Consider the following 17,642-nt stretch of genomic DNA (forward strand, 5'->3'; position numbering starts at 1 on the left):
ACACTAGCATCACCGCGTTGCAGTTGGTGCTGCTGCTGCGCCAGCAGCAGCTGCACCAACGGTAGTATCTGCTTGAAGGAATCGACGGTGTCCTGTAAATTTGCGGTAGTGTCAGTGTTAGGGGCTGTGGGAGGCGATGCCGTGGGCGAGGGGTCTACGTGACTTCGATATTGATGATGCCCGGGCATAGGTGCCTCCATAACTTGAGTCACACGGTGCACCATGAGGCGTAGACGCATCACCTCTGCGCTGAGGGCCTCTACCTCTTGTTCAAGAATATCCATGTACATGATAATGACAAAGGGGAGGCGCCTTCCTGTGGACAGTTGAGGCCCTGCGAGGGCAGAAAAGGGGGCCAACAAAACGCAGACGAAGGCTGTGGGAAGGAAAAAAGAAGACAACGAGCTTGGAGGAGGGCGACTTGCTCAAGATTGTCTACATGGCCACTCTGAACGTATTGCAAGGGGAAAAAGCGCATAAAAGACAACCCCCGGCAGAGGTTGATTCAAGGCCGTGATGGTTTGATGCAACTCGGATGCGCCGGACTAAGGGGCACACAGATGTGCAACCGCACGAAGCTCGCCGAGGGAAGACCAGTCAATGTGGCGATGATATGCTTGCATGTATCGGTGATGCCACAGGCTCACTAAGCCAGGTCGATGGCTTGTGCACCACCCCTTTTTTTTTTTGTCAGGGGGAAAGGGGAGGGCAAGGGGGTAGCTTTACAACCGAGAAAGGGTCGCGGAAAGCTATGGGGAGTGGAGGGCAATAGAGTACAAAAAGGGGGCTCTAGGAGGTGAGCGAGCAGACAGGCAGTGGGCCAGATAATCCCCAAATAATCCAAGCCGCCGCAAACTGAACGCTTTCAACGGAGGGTTACTGCTTCCGTCACGGGCATCCGCGATGCATCACGATGTGCGAAGATATCACACGCCAATGGTCAGCCTACATATTCAGATTGGCACAGGGGCGGGGTGTATTTCTGCGCATATCTTCTGGGTTTGCTTGCTTCTTGCGAAACAAGGCGAGTATAAGATTTTTTTGTCTGGGCCTATGTGTGCTCACACGCACTCACAAATGAGCGGGTGGAGGACAGCGCAACCGTATAGAGGAGGCGGAGAGGAGGAGGGGGGGGGGGTGAAGGGAAAACCCGCTAGTGCGACTGGCCGCCTCCGTTAGACAAACAGCATCCGAGGTAGGACGTCAGTTCCGCAAGCACGATAGTCAAAAGGGATACACGACCACATCCACATCACCTGTGGTCATCGGCGACTTCGAGCGAGACTACCTACAGAGGGAAAAGGAAGCGCGTCCCGCTTCCCCCTCGGGCTGGCGAACAGTGCTGGATATCTCCAAACCCAGGTCGATTCACGCCGTCTGCGCACCCCCCCCTCTCCTTTATGCGTCCCGTGCTGAGAATCCCTGGCGCCCAGTTGCTGTTTACCCGAGCACACCTTTCCACCACTTAAGAATGCAATTCCAAACGGCTCTGTCATCTCGGCCCCAAATATGCTGAACGCATTTGTGACCTCAAGATCCTTCTACAGGTCTGGCGCTCCAGAGTCCTCGTAGGCTTCGCGTTACTCCATAGGTCACGGGTCCAATGTGGACGTGGTAAATACACAGTTTCACCGGGAAGGAGCCGGCCTTAATCGTGCTGTTGACCTCTGAGGGCCTTCGTGATTGTTTGACGACGTTGCGTACCAGTGCCGAGAGGGTTCATGTACTCCTGGGCCGTGAGGGCCGTCCACGTAGAGAATCGAACCATAAGCCGGACTCGGTGGACCCCCCTCTGGAATCGCGGGAGGCCCTTAACAACCCCCACCAGCGACCTGCGAATAGGAGCACCGGCGCTTGTATCCATTACAGTGGCAAATTTGTCGCTGCTACACTCGAGTCAGCCCTTGACTGTAGCGCATGCAGTGCAAAAGCACGGTTTCGAGCGTCCTCGGGGTGGCTTCGCGGCTCGTGCTCACGAGCGTCATGGGCGCGGGAGTCGCCCTCTTCTTCACGGTACACCGCGAGGCCATTGACCGCAATTTAGTGCACTTTTAAGCAGACAAAGAGGGGGTCTAAATATCGACGCATCCAAGCGGCTCGTTGCGCGGGAACTCCAGACCCCCTGCAACGGCTAGCACTGCTGCGAAGAAGCCCCCTTCGTGTCGCATATGCCCAGTCGCCGGAGCGTGCGCTGCCCTTTTTCTGCGAAGTGAAAAAAAAAGACCGCTATTTCTCACAGAAGGGACACGCATAAGAGATGGAAAAGGCGCGTCAGGGGTGGACTATACCGCTGTTAGGATATCCGCAGTCCGTGAAAGGGACTTTCCTCCTCGACGTCCGTGTTGTGAGCCCGATGCACCTCCCGAGGCACTAATAGGGATCCGTCACACACACCTTACAGGCACACGACTACGCGACCTGATTGGGTGATTTTTTTTTTTTTTGAAGGGGAAGAAGGACGAGGGGAGACTCGATGTGACATCCACTGCTCAGGTCTGGTGGGGTGTTTTTGGTCAGTGAAAATGTGAGGTGGAATGACGAGGGTGAGGGGAAAAAAGGAAAAAAAAACAAGTAAACGCGATTCGGAAAGCAAGAGCTTTTTATTTTTGTTCTCTTTCATAGAATGCTGATGGGGGTAAAACGTAGATGTGCGTCTTGCGAGCCGATGGGAGAAGCGGAGCGGTTGAGGTACTCAACCGAAGGGGGTACATCGCAAGGAGGAAAAGCGGTGATACAAAGCAGATCACCTCATTCGGCGAGCGCGGGGGTTCTATTCGTTTTCCGACCATGTAAACGTCTCTTTACACGCGAAGTCGGCGATGCTCCAGATACGCAGGGGCAGCAAAAAAAAAAAGCATGCGGCAGCGCTAGACCTCTGTTGTCGTTACTTACACGAGTTATCTCATTAAGCGCCATCCGTAATTTGGAAGAGCCGACGACGGGGAGGGGGGGGCAGCAGCAGCAGAGGAACCAGGGGAATGTTGTCCCGGAGAAAAACAAAACAACATGGTTCGGCACCGACAACCATCACCCCTCACGCCTCCGCTACCCATCCTCAGCACCCGAGTCTTTTTCTTGGAAGCTCTCCGTGACGGGAATGCAAAATTCTCTAAGCACGCTCGTCGCATAGCTGCCGGGTGGAAGTGAGAAAACGGCCACCACCGCCTGCACGGGCCCAGCCGGTTCCGTCACCGATGCCGTTTGGTTGACGGGGTGCAGCGCCGGCGCCACGATACCCACCGCGTCGCGGTGCTTCTCCCAATCGGACTTCAGCACAGGGGTTCGCCACGATGGCACCGTTTCCACACGCAGGGTGAAGTCTTTTGGTTGCACTCCCAGCGCACGGTATGTTCCGTGGAAGTGAAACACCTTCTTCAGTGCGAGCGCCTCTTTAGACGAGAAGTTTATACCCAATTCCGCGAGAACGGCATCGTAGTCGTCGCGCGTGCAGCCCCGGGAGGAGGGGTATGAGAGATCTGGATCGGGGCCTGGGACTGGCAGCATGACGTCTACCAGACCAAAATACTTGCAATCGTCTTCGTTCTCGAGGCGACGAGTAGCTGGCAGTTTGGTGCCTTCAGGAATCTCTCTCGGCTGCGGGTCCTTGCCTGCCAGTCGCGCTAGGTACGTGAGCTCAAGCACCAGATCACCCACTTCGGGTCGCATTCGGCTTGCGGACGATAACCGCGACGAGGCCAGGCGGTTCCACACAAGACTTTGAACGGCGTGAAAATACATCATTGCCATGGTACGTGCGATGGCCTGCAGCGAGCCGAGGTAGTCGTTTGGGTTCGTCGACAGATGCTTGAGGAGGTCGCGCTCCTGATAGCAGTAATACGGCGTGGCCTGCAGCGCTGCTGTGTAATCGCTCGCGTCAAAAAGCTTCACTATTCGTTGCATCTCCGGCACCATGCACGATTTCGACAGAAGCATCAAACGGAGACCCTCGCGTAGGCGCCCTTTCAGAAACTGAATACCGACGTCGCTGGTCAGCACGTCCGTCGTGCCGAAGCGCTGTGGACCAAAGTAGTTGATTACCCCGACGTCTCGCACGATGCGCTCTACGTCGTGCAGATGCTCAGCTGAAAGCGTTTGGCACATCGAAGTGCCGCTTTCAGTGGCTGACCGCGGGGTGGGGAAGACACGAAGAACAATACGGAACTGGTTCCCGAGGGTGTCTCCGAGGCGCAGCCCGTGGTCTTCCTCAGTGAAACCACACACCTTGATCACATTGTGCGCCCCGAAGGTACGACTATTGACCGTCTGGATCCGTTCCACTGTGGTTTCGCGTATAGCGACGCGTTGCAGTGTGACGGCCCGCTTGTCCTTGGTGCCGCAGAACTGCAGCTGTCGCGAGGAGAGCTTCAGGTGATGGGCGAGCATGCGCAGCGCCTGATTGCTGTCTATGTTCTCCTTATAAAGGGTGAAGTGGTGGTACTTTTGCACTGTGGAATTGGTGCGGGAGCGGCGACGTTCCTCACGGCGATCCGCTGCGTTCGCCTTGATGATGGTCACCACTCCATCGACCGTGTTGCTCACGTGCGTACTCCCCAAACACGCCTTGATGGCTTTGTGCAATTCGGCACGCTTTTCCTTGTCGGTGACGCTAGGCAGCGCGATCGACTTGGCCGCATCGGCGAGTCCGATAAGTAGATGAGAAAGGTCCTCAGCGCTGATGAGGGGACCGATCAGCTTTGCAACGGTGCTGGACGCTGCAGAAGAATTTGTTTCGACAGCCTTTAGCGTGCCTGTTGCTCCACCACCGACCTCCTGTTCCTCACGAGAGCGCTTTGGTGAACTAACGGAGATTCCGTCCTGTGCTGAAGCATCTTCACTCTTCGCTGCGACGGTGCAGTCCAACTCGAGCACGAGGGGGGCGCCATTGCCGTAAAAGGCAGGCAGCTCACGCACCTCAAAGTCGGTGTAAAGTGTTTTCAGCGAGACGATGGGGAGTGAAAGAGGGATGCCATCCGTTGCGTCGTGGCGGTAGAGCTCCACAATTCGGCGCGTTGCGCCAATGCTTTCCTCGCGCACGCTGTGCTGACTGGCCACCCTGGCGAGAAAATTCGCCAGTTGATCAACATTCATTCTACTCGAGAGAGGGTGGGTGATGTGGAGTGGTGGGGCCACTACGAATGCGCTTTCATGTCAGCGCGGGTGGAATTACGGGAGCAATACAAGAACAGGAGGAGGACGAGGGACTAAGTGCACCCCCCGGAAAAGAAAGAGAAAGTAGACGATAGGGTTCAGCTGCAAGTACGAATATTAGAAAAGCTAATTGGCTCTTCACTTTCTGTAGATCTGTGATTGGCCTCAACGCAGCACTCCTACCCCCTCGGGCTAAGAAAATTCTCGGCACGCAAAAGCCCGCCGTCCACACACGAGGAGGAGAGGATTCAGTGCTCATTTGGCGATAAACCGCCCCCCCCCCCCATTCTCCTTTCCATTCGATCTCATACACTTTTTTTTTTGCTTTTGGCCGGATTCGCAGGTGAGGCTGAGCGGTCGTTCGGCGATTCAAGCACCACGCTCAAACTCGTTCGATTCTAGTCAAAGAGTACATTTGCGTCAGAGCAGATAGAGCCACTCAGACCAAGAGTATCAGCCAGGGCTAAAATAGACCAAGAGCTCTTGAGCGAAACACACACACACACACAGAGACGTGCATCACACATCACACGAGGTATATCACGATGGTGAGGGAGGGAGGAAATGTCATGGCAAAAAAAGATTTCGTATACCCATTCGCACAGCACCCCACGACTCACCGGTAGAGCTTTACACAGCATCGACACCCCCTCCAGTATTCTCTCGGCCTCACATTAGCTTCTCCCACTTCTCGACAATCAAGGGAAGTTCGCGTGCAATCTGTTGCGCAGCGGGCGGAAGGTGCCGGCGGCCTTCGCATACCCACTGAGAAAGTGTAAAGAGCAGGTGGAAGAAATTCTTGCGAGGTGGACTTTCCTTCCTCATCGAGAGAACGGACGACACAAGTCGGCCCATCTCCCGGTGCTCTGCCGGTGTCACCCAGACAGGCACAGAGAAGACCAATCCGGGCGGCGTAATGTACGGAGAACGTGGGGTAAAACACCTTCGGTCTCGGTCGTCATCTGCGTCCCTGTTTACCGCGCTCTCAGAAGTCGCCGCCACTATCATTTCGCTTTCACACTCTTCCAGCCACGTGCGTAACTCCCCCGACACCGCGTTTGTCATGCCGCGGAGCTGTTCTGAGGTCACATCGTAGGCAGTGCGCTCGCCACGCTGTCCATATCCTTTATGCCGCGCCGTCACGTAGTGGAGAATAAGCACCAAAAAGGACTGAAGAGCGGTTGCCGCCACTTGCGGCGCGGCTGACTTGGTCGATAAGAGTAACATCTCCTGCTCTACAGCCGCCACTGGGAACAGGTGCTTGATCTCATAGTCCATGACTACCACATGGGCGATGTCTGGGTGAGACTCCTGAAGACCCAAGCATTGGGCGAGACGTGCCAGGACTTGTCGGGTATCCTCGGCGACAATGCCGAGACACGGCGGTGGCCCAACGGTAATCGCGGCACGTGCGTGATGCTGTGCGTGCAGCACACCACTCGCGGCCAGAAACCGTCGAAGCACCGTTGCTGCTGCCTTGACATTCAGCGGGGCACTATGCGTGTCCTCTTCCTCCGCCGCGTACGGTGAGCGCGCTGGGTCTGAGAGACAAAGGGTCTGTGAGGGGGGGTCCACCAGGGAGGCTTGGCGGCCTGCCGGCCTCGATGCCAGCGGAGTCACACCAGCGGAAACCCCATCAGGGAGGAGCTGAAGTTGAGCTCGCCTGTTTGAACCGCAGAGGAGTTCTTTCCACGGGACGGTGAGGTGCGACTGCAGCTGCGTCAGCGGCACACCGCCCACCGTCGAGGAGGACACCTCTGAAAAGAAAAGAATCAATTCCACCAGCCGCCGCACTCGCTGTGCCCGCCGCAGCGGGGCGCGCGGGGTCTGAGCTAGCACCTGCATCCAAATCCTCAACCGTAGGCGAAAGAAGTTCGACACAAGCGGGAACAGCAGCAAGTCATCCGCTGCCAAGGCAAGGCGGACCTGCTCGATAACAAGAGCCCGCTCAGCGTGCTCGAGTGGCGCTACGACACGCAGCAACATGTGTTCTAGCAGAGCGGCTAGCTGCAGCACACTTTTCAGGTAATTGCGAGAGGCACGGCTGCTAGACAGCATGAGGTCAGATGGCGTGCCGTCGACTGGGAAAAAGTTTCCATCAGGGACAGTATTCGTCTCCCAGAAAAAAAAAGAGACGTCGGTGAGGGGGCGCAGAACGTGCTCCAGGACACTTATAGTCACTAGAATGATGCACGATTCATACACGGCCCTCCCGCTGCCGCTGCGCAATGACGCATTGGCGCCGTCTTTCGTGAAGGTGGACCTCAGCTCTTGCCAGAGCTGTTCGATAGGCTGCAACGCCTCGTCGCAGAAACGCTTCGCATCCCACTGGTTCCTGTCAATCCACGGTAGCGACTTGACAACAACAGTGCTTGGGTCGGAAGCGTATCCTTCCTCGCCGAGGAGCGAGACGAGCGCCAGAAAACGCGGGAAGAAGCGGGCGGCGTCTGCGTCTGCGTCTGCTCGAGGGATTGTGAAGTCGTCAAGAAGCGTGGATGTGATGCCGTTCTTCTGCAGGTATGCCTCCATGATGTCGCCCTCAGGGCCGGCACCCACTCCTGCCACGGTCGACTTGATTTTATCGCTGTTACATGCACCCATGCCCAGTTTGTCGTTTAGCATCCCTGACGGCTCAACGCCGCCCAATCGTAGAAACAAGGCCACTGGGGCATCGGAGACACAGCTGCGAATTCCGCCTGGGGCGGCTCCTGTTCCCTCGGATGTGCTGGGTAGGCGTGAATCTTTCGAGAGGCTATGCCATAGTTGAAGCAGTTGTCGAACGCGGCGCAGTAGCAGGTCGCATTGCGGAGAGGAAGCCGGCCGGCGCAGCACAATTCGAACTGCGCAGCACCACAGCAACCCTGTCACGCTATCGACCGCGGCGCCTTTCGCCAGCTCACCGGCGACGGAGACGAACGGGATCGGGGCCCGCGCCAGGGCAGCAGTAAAGTGCTCGTCGGAGAAGCTGAGCAGCGTGGCAGCGAGACATCCCACAGTAGTGCTGGAAAGCAACGCGGCAAGGTCTCGACCAGCTTGCCGTACCATCCACGTGACAGTGATGTGTGCGATATCCCCGTCTGTACAGCCAATGTCCCGGAGTGCGGGAAGCTGCGTGAGAAAGCTATCCGCGCCCCACACCCCGAAGACGAGGTCAGAGAGGGGTCCCAGAATGGTGACGCCACCATCAGCGTCTTCGGCACTTTCGATAGCGTCACGCAAAAGGGTAGGTCGTGCCGATCCGACGTAAAAGCAGCGCAGGAATGCAGAAAGGGAAATGAAGTGAGACGGTGGTGCCAAAAAAGGCAGGGGTGCCGGCTTGTGTGCGCTTGCTACTTCTGCAGCAGTGAAGGAATGAGGGGAGCCGCGCATTCTCTGCTGCAGGTACGCAGACATGTGCCTACTATAGATGTTCAGTTCGGTGGGGTGTGCCGCAAGGGTGGCGGTGACATGCACGTCCATGGACTTGACAAAGGCCGCAACGACAGGGTATGCGGTGATACAGAACGTCGCTTTCCAGAGGTCGGGGGTCACTAGGGCTGAGGTCCACTGCTGCGGGTCAAAGTAGCGAAGTGCGGCGACGTCTTTGCAGGAAAGGAGGCGGTGGTAGTTTTCTACCAAGTTCGCATACAGCTGCACGTAGTGAATACACTGCGCGGCGGTCACGCCGCGTGGCATGGCCGTAGTCGCGCCATCGAGGATTTCACGCGGTGTACATGGCATCGGTGCCACCGCGATCTCGGCGTACCCCGGCGCGAATCGACATTGAACTGTCTCGCACAGAGTGGCTAGTTGAGCCAGGTAGGTGCGCACCTCATCGCCGCCCGTGACAATGCAACCGCTTTGGGGTGTGTTCAATTCCTGCACACGTGGGTGTGGCAAAGGAAGCCTCAGCGCAAGCTCAAGAAAATCGTCCGGGGTCTGGCAAGCGCGAAGCATCGACCTGCTCAGAGCAGAGCCTTCACCGTCGAGAGACCCTACATCTGCGTCTGGGGTTGGCTTTGCAGGCCGCAGGAAGCGAAGGCGAGCGTAGCTTGCCAGCGGGTTTTCCAGCACCCACGGAATGCTAATACGGAACACATTCCCGCTGGGGTCCATTAGCAGCGGGGCACTGCCGTTGCCGTCAAACCCCCTTGTGGGTCGGCCTTGTCCGTCTGCGCCCGGCGTTCCATCAAACACCTCACGTGGCACCCCCGAGAATCGCAAGAGCACACTACCCTCTGGCACGTGTCGAGCGGCGAGGCGTCGCCAGGTTCGCGCCGTGTAGAGCTCGAGCGCGTGGCGTAAGGGCAGATATACGACGAGCAACAGGGCGGACCTGCCGCCGGCTAGTTCTGTCCACCACCACGTAAACTGTGCAGCGCGACAGCCCTTCAAAACTGCCACCACAAGGCCGCTTTGGACATCCACCACATAAATGCGGCCACCACACTCAACCGCGAGCGCGGCCCACTGTTGCGTAGGATCCACCTGCAGTGCAGTACACTTAGCGTCAGCTTGCAGGAACCTGTGCGTGCACGGTGCGGTGACTTCGCTGAGATGTTGCGGGGACTCTGCTGCCCTGGGCGTGCCCAGGGCAGTGAACCAGAGCGAGCGAGCCACACCTGTCACCATGTTCTTCACAGCCTTGAATGTATTGGAAGCCGATAAGCCTGGCGGTGGTGGTTCCACACGGAACGCCGAAAACAACGGATTTGAGCCACCGACAATGAGCACCCCAGATAAACCGCTTCGCTCTCCGAGCGGGGACAGTAGCGGCGATGCTTTCCCACGGGAAATTTCGCTGAAGAGGTCCGCATCACCGATAGAGAAGGTCGCTGACTCCGCCGCCTTTGGTGACGCAGTTCGACTCTCAACAGACGAGTAGGAGGCCGGCGACGATGCCAAGATTGAGACACAGCTGACATGAGCCGCAAACTCGCTGGCAGGCCCGGCGACTGGAAAGGAAGTGGTGGAAGTATCCGGCGACCACTCCAAAATAAGGTGCGGGCGATTGCCGTCAAGACGATCGATGGAGGTGCGTACGAACACATCTAGTGCTGGGCGTGAGAGTTCTACGACTTTTCCGCCCCTGTGTACGACATAGACACTTTCAATGCTCGAGTCGGCTGTTGGTGAAGCACGTGTGGTGCTGTTTTTTGCAGAAACTCCTCCACCACGTCCTTGGTTGGACAGCGCACCGGTAGACCTTTGTGAGAGGGGAAGAGTTGGATTCCATAGTAGCGCGTCGGACCGCTGGCGCACCACAAACTTCACCACTGCCTGGTTTGCAGGGGCGCGTTGACCACTCATTGACCAGCGTGTTGCCGTGGTGTCGTTGTTCTCTCCTGTGTAGCCCGTAGACGTGGTGGTGAGGAGCGCGCCGCGCCGGTCGTCATCGAAGCGATGATGCTGCTGGAACTGTGCAACGGCTACTATGGTGCCGCGCAACGCGTTTCCAACAAGAACCGTTCCGTTGGACGTACCGATAAAGAAGTGCACGTGGATGTTGTTTATCGACCTTTGCGATACCCTCTCTGCGGTGCTTATCCCCGCCACACTGTCCTCTTGTTCTGCAACCGCGATACCCACCGCCGCGTCGAGTTGTTCGCGTACCAGGGAGACAGTTTCGATGACCCCCTCGTCCTCGGCGACGAGTTGAATTATTCGCGGAACCCGAAAGCCAGACTTGAGCCCCGCTGGTATATTCACGGCAAATGCGCGCTTTGGTGAGTCTTCCGGGGACGCCGGCTGCAACAACTCGAGAATGCATCGGTTCTTTGCTCGCATAATCGTCGCGATGAGAAAAAGTCCAGGAATCACCTCGACTGCACAAGATGCTGTACGTGTGGAGAAGTCGGCATCGCGCGGGGGGACTCTGCCCACGTTAATCAGTTCCAAAGGGGTTGTGGCTTCCATTGAGTGCACATTGTGCTTATGGAATGAGCAGAAAGAGAAAGGGTCGGGGAAAGGGGAGGGCGGAGAGAATGAGGGGTGGTGGTGGATTGTGAAGAAACCGCGAAGCGCCACTAGGGTCGGTTGCGGGGTGGGATTCTGTGAATATTATCTACAACGGGGAATGAACCGAGTGAGTGGATCTGCGACTGCACGGTAGTGTATCGAAAGGCTACTAAAGCAATGTGGACGCTGTCGGTGGCCCCTTGCTGCACGGGAACACCGCCTCGCCAAATGCATGGTAAAGATGAGAGAGCGAAACCCGAAAACGGTGTGTGTAGGGGGGGGGAGAGGGAGAGGAGAAAGGGGAGGGGGGGGGAGATGAAGTGCGGAGACGCGGCCTTTTCAGGTAGAGCTGAAAGGCGAGGGTAGGTGTAACTCACAAGATTTGTATGCGTAAGACGTTCATGTGGAGCCTCTTTTTTTTGTTCCATCTGGAAAGGTGTACCCCATTGTCTTGTGCGTCTCTTTGTTATGGGAAGGAATTTCCATGCCATCGTCGGCGTCGCTGCGAGTCGCCGCTTGTCACTCAGGATCAGTGAGGGAGTAGGAATTCTGAGAAGAGGGAGGTGGGGCTAACACAGAGATGAGAATGCCATTAGTACGGGTACGTTTGTGAAATTTTGTTGCGCAGCTGCGGGAAGGAAGAAGCGCTCGGCACCAGAAACGGAGGACAGAGCAGGCGAGGCAAGCAAAAAATGAGCAGCGAGAGAGACACAACGCCAAGTGAGAGAGGTCAGTGCAATGGCACTCCGGCCTTATTTTCACGGCCCATGACCGAGGTGATCAGCCGCATCGAGGGGGGAGGGCGGGTCTCTCTCATTTTTGTTGTTTCCTTCAGTGGGCCATGTTGGAGCAAGATGAACAGATGTGTAGAGGGTGTCCTATGTTTACAACGTCCTGGATGTACGCGTGTGCGCTCATTCAGGCCCCCTTCCCCCACTCTCCAGAGCAGAATGGAGGGAGGCAAAAGAATACTAGGTAGACAGAAAAGGGGGACCCTGAAGAACGAGTAGGACTGGTTTCAGAACTTTGGTGGCTCTGCGGAGCTGGTGGCTGTAGTCCACTCTTTCTTATCCTTCGCCAGGGCGGCAGCCTCCGCGGTGAATGGAGTGCCCGGGTTTGGGTCTTTCCACGTGACGATAGAATTCAGAACGACATTGTTCGGCACGCAAACGACTGCCTTCTCATCGTTTCGCAGGTAGATGTAGCGCGTGTCCCAGTGTATAACGGTGCCCGATACTTTGGTGGGACCCACGCCGATTGCGACCTTGTTGCCTGTGCGCAGCACTTGCTGGCCGGAAAGGGCGATGCTGGCGACAAAATTTGCCCCGAAATCTTTGCACGCAAAACCGATTGTAGCACCGGTGACGCCCGCGGCGGCGATAAGAGGTGATGTGTCGACGCCGAACGTCCCTAGAGCCGTGAATACCAGAAGTCCTTCCACCACTAAAGCCGTTACACCGCTGGCAATACTGCGCTGCCCCGGGTCGTTGATGATTCCTGTGGTTTCATAAATCGAATTGAAAAAACGCTTCATTTTTTCTTCTTCCCCGCTATTGTCTGCAGTGACTTTCTGTGGTGCAACAACTGTAACAGGCTGGTGAACTATGCAGGTTGTTGAATGCAAGTGAGAATGACGGTGGAAGCAAGCTGGAGTGGACGGGAGTGGGGACCGAGACCACTTTGAGCAATAACCACCGGACCTTGATCCATGTCAGGAACGTGGAGGCATAACACCGCTCAGAGGTCAAACGAGTAGCAGGGCCGGTATGTGTGCAGCTGCCGTGCGTTCTCGCCGCATCAAAGATTTTGACAGGACCCCCCCCCCCAAACGAAGGGAACAACACCCTCGATGCCGTGTTAAATGGAGCAACCGAAGGAGTGTGCCCCCCATCCAAGGAGGGCAAGACACAGACACACACACACAAAGAAGAAGATTTTTTCACGAGCCATGCGCAGGTGCGGACTAACGCATCCTCGCGTCTTCTCACCTCACTTGCCTCACTGTCCCTCTTTATATGTATGACTCGCAAACGTGCACACACCACACCATGTTGCACCGTTGTGACGACTAGCAGCCTACATAGATGCTTTTCAGATCTTTTTTTCAAAAAGTGAGCCGCACATACATGTATTTCTTTTCCCCATTGGTTTCGGTTAGGTGTATTACAGACGCTCACGGTTGCCGTGGCGATGTGCTGGCACGTACGTATGGTTCACCAATTTGTCAGTAGACAGACAGACAGCCACACGCACACACACGCACACGCACGCACGCGCGAATCGAATCAGACAAAGAGAGTTAACGTCCATCGCCTCCTTCCCACTATTCAAACAGAGATCACGGGCGCTGGGCAGAGGGGTGGGAAACGCAAAACAAGAAACGAAAATAAACAAACACTCCTCAATCGCAGGGCATCAGGTATGCAGAGGGAGGCTACTGCGCCTGGGCATCTCGTTTCAGGTGCCAGACACAAGGAGAGGGGTGCGAGCACACCGTGGTCGTTCCTTGCAAGCTCACCACAGCTGTGCCTACACCTCAAAGACGTCACTCGCTTCTGAAACCTCCCGCAGCACACCAAAAGAAATGTGGGGTCGAGTGCATTCTTGGAGAACTGACAGCTCTGGTGGCTGTGTGGGAGAGGGGGCGGGGGGTGGCGAGGATAGGCGCTTTACAGGCCAGTGCTAGCCGCACCCGCCGGCTTGGCAGTCTGCTTGTTAACGATGGCCGCCTTGGACTTTCCGTAGTCATCACGACGGCGGCCGCTAGACCTGAGGAACTGCTGGTACTGGGCGGAGTTGGTGTCGTAGATCATGATGAAAGCAAGAGGTGGAGGTTGGAGGAAGGGGAGGAGGGGCGCAGAGGCAAGGTGAGAGACGAACCCTGTCCGAAGAGATTACGACTCTGATTGACTTAAAGGTATACGTGTGTAGGCGAGAGAGAGGACAAGATGGCGAGGAGCTTCGTAACAAAAAATATGCGATTATCGGGTGGAGGGGGGTGGTGACGGTGGTTGTGCGTGTGCGGGCGTCGGCGCGGTATCCAAGTTAGTGCAGCAGAAACAAAATGGATGGGGGGGGGTGAGGGGAAGCGGGGGTGAAAAAAAGACGAGTAAATCTGAAGAGAAATACTCCAGAAGGGATGTCGCACTGTCCACACGCACTCTTTGTTGCCACAATTTGTTCAGCTCAACACAGAGCCAGAGAAATGGATACCCTCGCTGCACTGAGCTGATAGGCGGGGGGGGGGGGGGGGATGGGCAGGAAAGAGTAGTTTTGCATGCGCGCTCGCTTCATCAGAATGTTGCTCCAGGGCTGCGTTTTTTTTTTTGCGTTTGAGTGAGGGAGGTTAGGTTTCAGGTTTGCATATTCACGACCCTCTTAATCGATTAGAGAGGCTCCTACAAGAGAAAAAAAAGAAAAACATACGCCGGTACCGACGCTGTCGAGAATTGTGAGAGGCGGCGGCATATACAGCGGGTCTAGTGCATAATGCGCTCGGCGGCAGCACCAACTTGGCATCCTCGACTCAACTCAATTGGTGTATCCTTCGCTGGAAGTCTCTGCTTTCTCAGTCTTATTTTTTTGGAGGGGGGCCATCTCCTCAAGTTCCTCGACCGCTGGCCTCTTGTGACTCGCCTCCGGCGTGGCTGATGAAACGGGCGTCGTTGCCGTTCCCAGCGACAGCGGTGTCGCGGTTTTCCGGCCAACTTTAATCGCGGTAAGAAGATAACCAGCCGCTGTGCTCATGTTGACGGTGGGGTGGGTGCGCTTCGGCAGCACCTGGTGATGACGATACCACGTCTCGGATATTTGAATGTTTACACAGTCGTTGCGTAACGCTACAAAAATACCTGTGAGGTCTTCAGGGAAGGGGCTGTAGACAACGATGTGCCCACCATATGCCAAGAAAGGAAAAAGGTCTGCTACGGCATCTTGGGGCGCATCGTCGTCGCAGACGACGAGGGCATCTGCTGGATTCTCGAGTAAAAGCTGACGGGCCTCGAGCCCTTTTATCCACTGTGTCACACCAGGGCTGCTGTGGATATGCGGTGGACGCTCCACGGCAGCAGCGCCGTTGTTCCCCTTCTCTGTGGACTCAGTCGTGTCCATGGCGGATGTCTTTCCGAGCTCCTCCAGCCCTTCCAGAAACCCTGGGTTTCTGGGAACCGCCTTCCAGCGCTCTTTGACAAGAGGGAGTTTGAGCATCTTGATGGCAGTCACCGGATTCGGTTGTGCGTTCTTGTCGAGGACTTGAAAAATGCGACCCTCGTTAGACATGCGCGTGAGGAGACTTGCCGGCAGTACTCCGTTTGTCTTGTCGTACAGAATGACACGGCTGTTGTGGTGGACATCGCTATGATGCAGAATGAGAGCGACCGTGTCAGCGCGCAGGCGGAGGCTCCGTGCATCCTCCAACACGCTATCGGAGGGGTTGATGGTGGGAAGGTAGAGCTCCGCCAGGTTATCGACCGTCACACGTTCCACCTTGAAGAGAGTTCCGTACTTTTTCTTTTTTTTCTTGAGGTATTTTTCCTGTGCGAAACCGGTTTTAGTTTCGTAGCTGGTACTCTTCTCCACCAGTGTTTGGAGAAGATCACCGAGGCCCTTCTCGCGACGAATCGCAGCCACCTCATCGTTCGAGAGCTGCTGATTTGTGTTGTCATCCACCAGGTCTCGATTGTCCTTCATCTCCTCGCCCCCACCAACCTCGGTGATGTCGAGATCTGGGTACTCGTGGCTCTCCACGAACTTCTTTCCTCCATGGTCGAGGTGACACACTCCACCGTACCGCATGCCAATCAGCGTCGTCGCGAGTGCCACGCCAGATCGACCTAGGCGCACAGTCACATTCTTCTTGATCTGCACAATCTTGGTCGAACCCCCTCCGCTAATAAAGACGTAGTCGTCCTCTTGAATAAAATCTGAGGTACTCATTCGATCTTGAAGTCGCTGATTTGTGTGCGCTCTCCCTCCCAAAGGAATGCGTACGTTTTTAGGCGAAGGGAATTGAGCGGAAGAGGGGGAGGAGAGCTGCAGACGTAGCAAACACAACCTCCTAGTGGTGAGTGTGCACGATCGCTGGTGACAACCCCCTGTCTATGATCCCTTGCTTAGGGTGCAGCTGTGCTGACTCGATCTGGTTCCGTTACCTGACGAGGCGCGCGAGCGCATACAGAGAGACATAAGGAGAGCAGAGCAGAGCAGAGAGAGAGTAGACGAGAGTGCGGAGACGCGGAGACGAAGCCGCGTCACATACGCGCATGGGAACGGAATACGAAACAGAAGGCGGAGAGGCCATAGGGTCGTCAACCCGAGCCTTCCTCATGCAGGTGTCAGGTGGAACCGCTCAAAGGGGTGTGATAAAAAGCGAGACTGTCACCTTCTCTTTCCCCTTCTGGAGTGTGCAGCTAAAAAGAGTTGCCGAAGAAGCTAAAACCGCCGTGTACAAGTATTTCAATCTAGTGACCACTTCCACGTTGACACATCGATTGCGGATGGCCAGCTTGTTTTCACTGATGTTTGTTCCCCGTGTGTGCGTGTGTGTGTGTGGGGGGGGGGGAGACCTTTCCCCCGTTGCAAAACTACATGGTAGGCTTATCGTAAACGCACGAAAAACATAGCAGCGGATGTGTTCATCGATTTTCCTTCTTGTTGGTTTACAAGGAACATCTACATAGCGAATGACGAGCGACAAAGACTTGGTGGCCTTTTTTTTTACTGCCCCTGTGGTGGAGGTGATCCCGTCGTCATCGCTTTGGGATTACATCGATCTGCAGCGCACTCGAGTTGGCGCCGCAACGCGGTCTCCTCGTTCAGGTTGCCTGTCATCTGCTGGCGGATAGACTGAAAGGATGAGACAGCGGCGTCCACGATAGCGGTGGTGGTGGTTTCTATGGTGCCATCCAACTCTGTGGCGGGGCAGCCGGCAAGGGCCTTTGTGCGTGAAGAGGCGAACACTCCATCGACCCAGCGCACGTGTGGCACCTTGGCGAGGAACTGCTCCTTGTATGCCGCAACGTCGCGGCACACGGGATTGTCCAGTAGCAGCATCTCATCCGATACTCGATGATGAATTCCGTTTCTCTGGTCGATATTGGCGAAAGGAACGTGCCGCTGCAATACGAGTTCAACAAGGCAGGGAAGCGCTACAAGTGGTTGAAGGGAATCGACTGAGGCGAGCATGTTACCCTCCAAAAAACACCGCTGCAAGGACGCGCACTTGACCAGCGCACTTATGTCGTGGAGACTGTTCTCGGCTGCGTTGAGAAACGTCAGCTGAGGTGCGATGATTTCCAGCCCAGACAGCGTACTTAGTTTGTTTCCCGACACGTCGAGTACACGCAAAACACCGCAGCGGAGGAATGCGTTGGGGCCAATCCTCTGATATCCTTTTCGTGGTACGCTGACGTGAAAAATTAACTCGGGGTCGTACTGCTGGGAGAACGTGAGGCAATCATTTTCAGTGAGGATATTTGCGGTATCACATTCTGACATGGCGTTGCTCTGGCTCGACAACTGTGCATGCATGCATATATATATATATATATGTACGTGTT

At 55.9% G+C, this 17,642-nt stretch overlaps 5 protein-coding genes across 5 annotated transcripts; all 5 read right to left on the reverse strand.

Annotated features, from left to right (window-relative positions):
• Positions 1–3,045: 3,045 nt before the first annotated feature.
• On the reverse strand, positions 3,046–5,088 carry JKF63_00852 (uncharacterized protein; the record flags this gene model as incomplete). The annotated part of the gene is made up of 1 exon (XM_067896901.1): positions 3,046–5,088. The coding sequence occupies one exon, from the start codon at positions 5,086–5,088 to the stop codon at positions 3,046–3,048; it is 2,043 nt and encodes a 680-aa protein (XP_067753058.1).
• A 729-nt stretch (positions 5,089–5,817) lies between these two features.
• JKF63_00853 (uncharacterized protein) lies at positions 5,818–10,914 on the reverse strand (the record flags this gene model as incomplete). The annotated part of the gene is made up of 1 exon (XM_067896902.1): positions 5,818–10,914. One exon carries the CDS (start codon positions 10,912–10,914, stop codon positions 5,818–5,820), a length of 5,097 nt encoding a protein of 1,698 aa, XP_067753059.1.
• A 1,189-nt stretch (positions 10,915–12,103) lies between these two features.
• JKF63_00854 (uncharacterized protein) lies at positions 12,104–12,619 on the reverse strand (the record flags this gene model as incomplete). Its single annotated transcript, XM_067896903.1, has 1 exon — positions 12,104–12,619. The coding sequence occupies one exon, from the start codon at positions 12,617–12,619 to the stop codon at positions 12,104–12,106; it is 516 nt and encodes a 171-aa protein (XP_067753060.1).
• Positions 12,620–14,616: 1,997 nt separating this feature from the next.
• Positions 14,617–16,020, reverse strand: JKF63_00855 (uncharacterized protein; the record flags this gene model as incomplete). The annotated part of the gene is made up of 1 exon (XM_067896904.1): positions 14,617–16,020. One exon carries the CDS (start codon positions 16,018–16,020, stop codon positions 14,617–14,619), a length of 1,404 nt encoding a protein of 467 aa, XP_067753061.1.
• A 780-nt stretch (positions 16,021–16,800) lies between these two features.
• JKF63_00856 (uncharacterized protein) lies at positions 16,801–17,613 on the reverse strand (the record flags this gene model as incomplete). The annotated part of the gene is made up of 1 exon (XM_067896905.1): positions 16,801–17,613. One exon carries the CDS (start codon positions 17,611–17,613, stop codon positions 16,801–16,803), a length of 813 nt encoding a protein of 270 aa, XP_067753062.1.
• Positions 17,614–17,642: the final 29 nt, after the last annotated feature.

The sequence above is a fragment of the Porcisia hertigi genome, chromosome 36, assembly GCF_017918235.1.
Source record: "Porcisia hertigi strain C119 chromosome 36, whole genome shotgun sequence".
NCBI lineage: Eukaryota > Euglenozoa > Kinetoplastea > Trypanosomatida > Trypanosomatidae > Porcisia > Porcisia hertigi.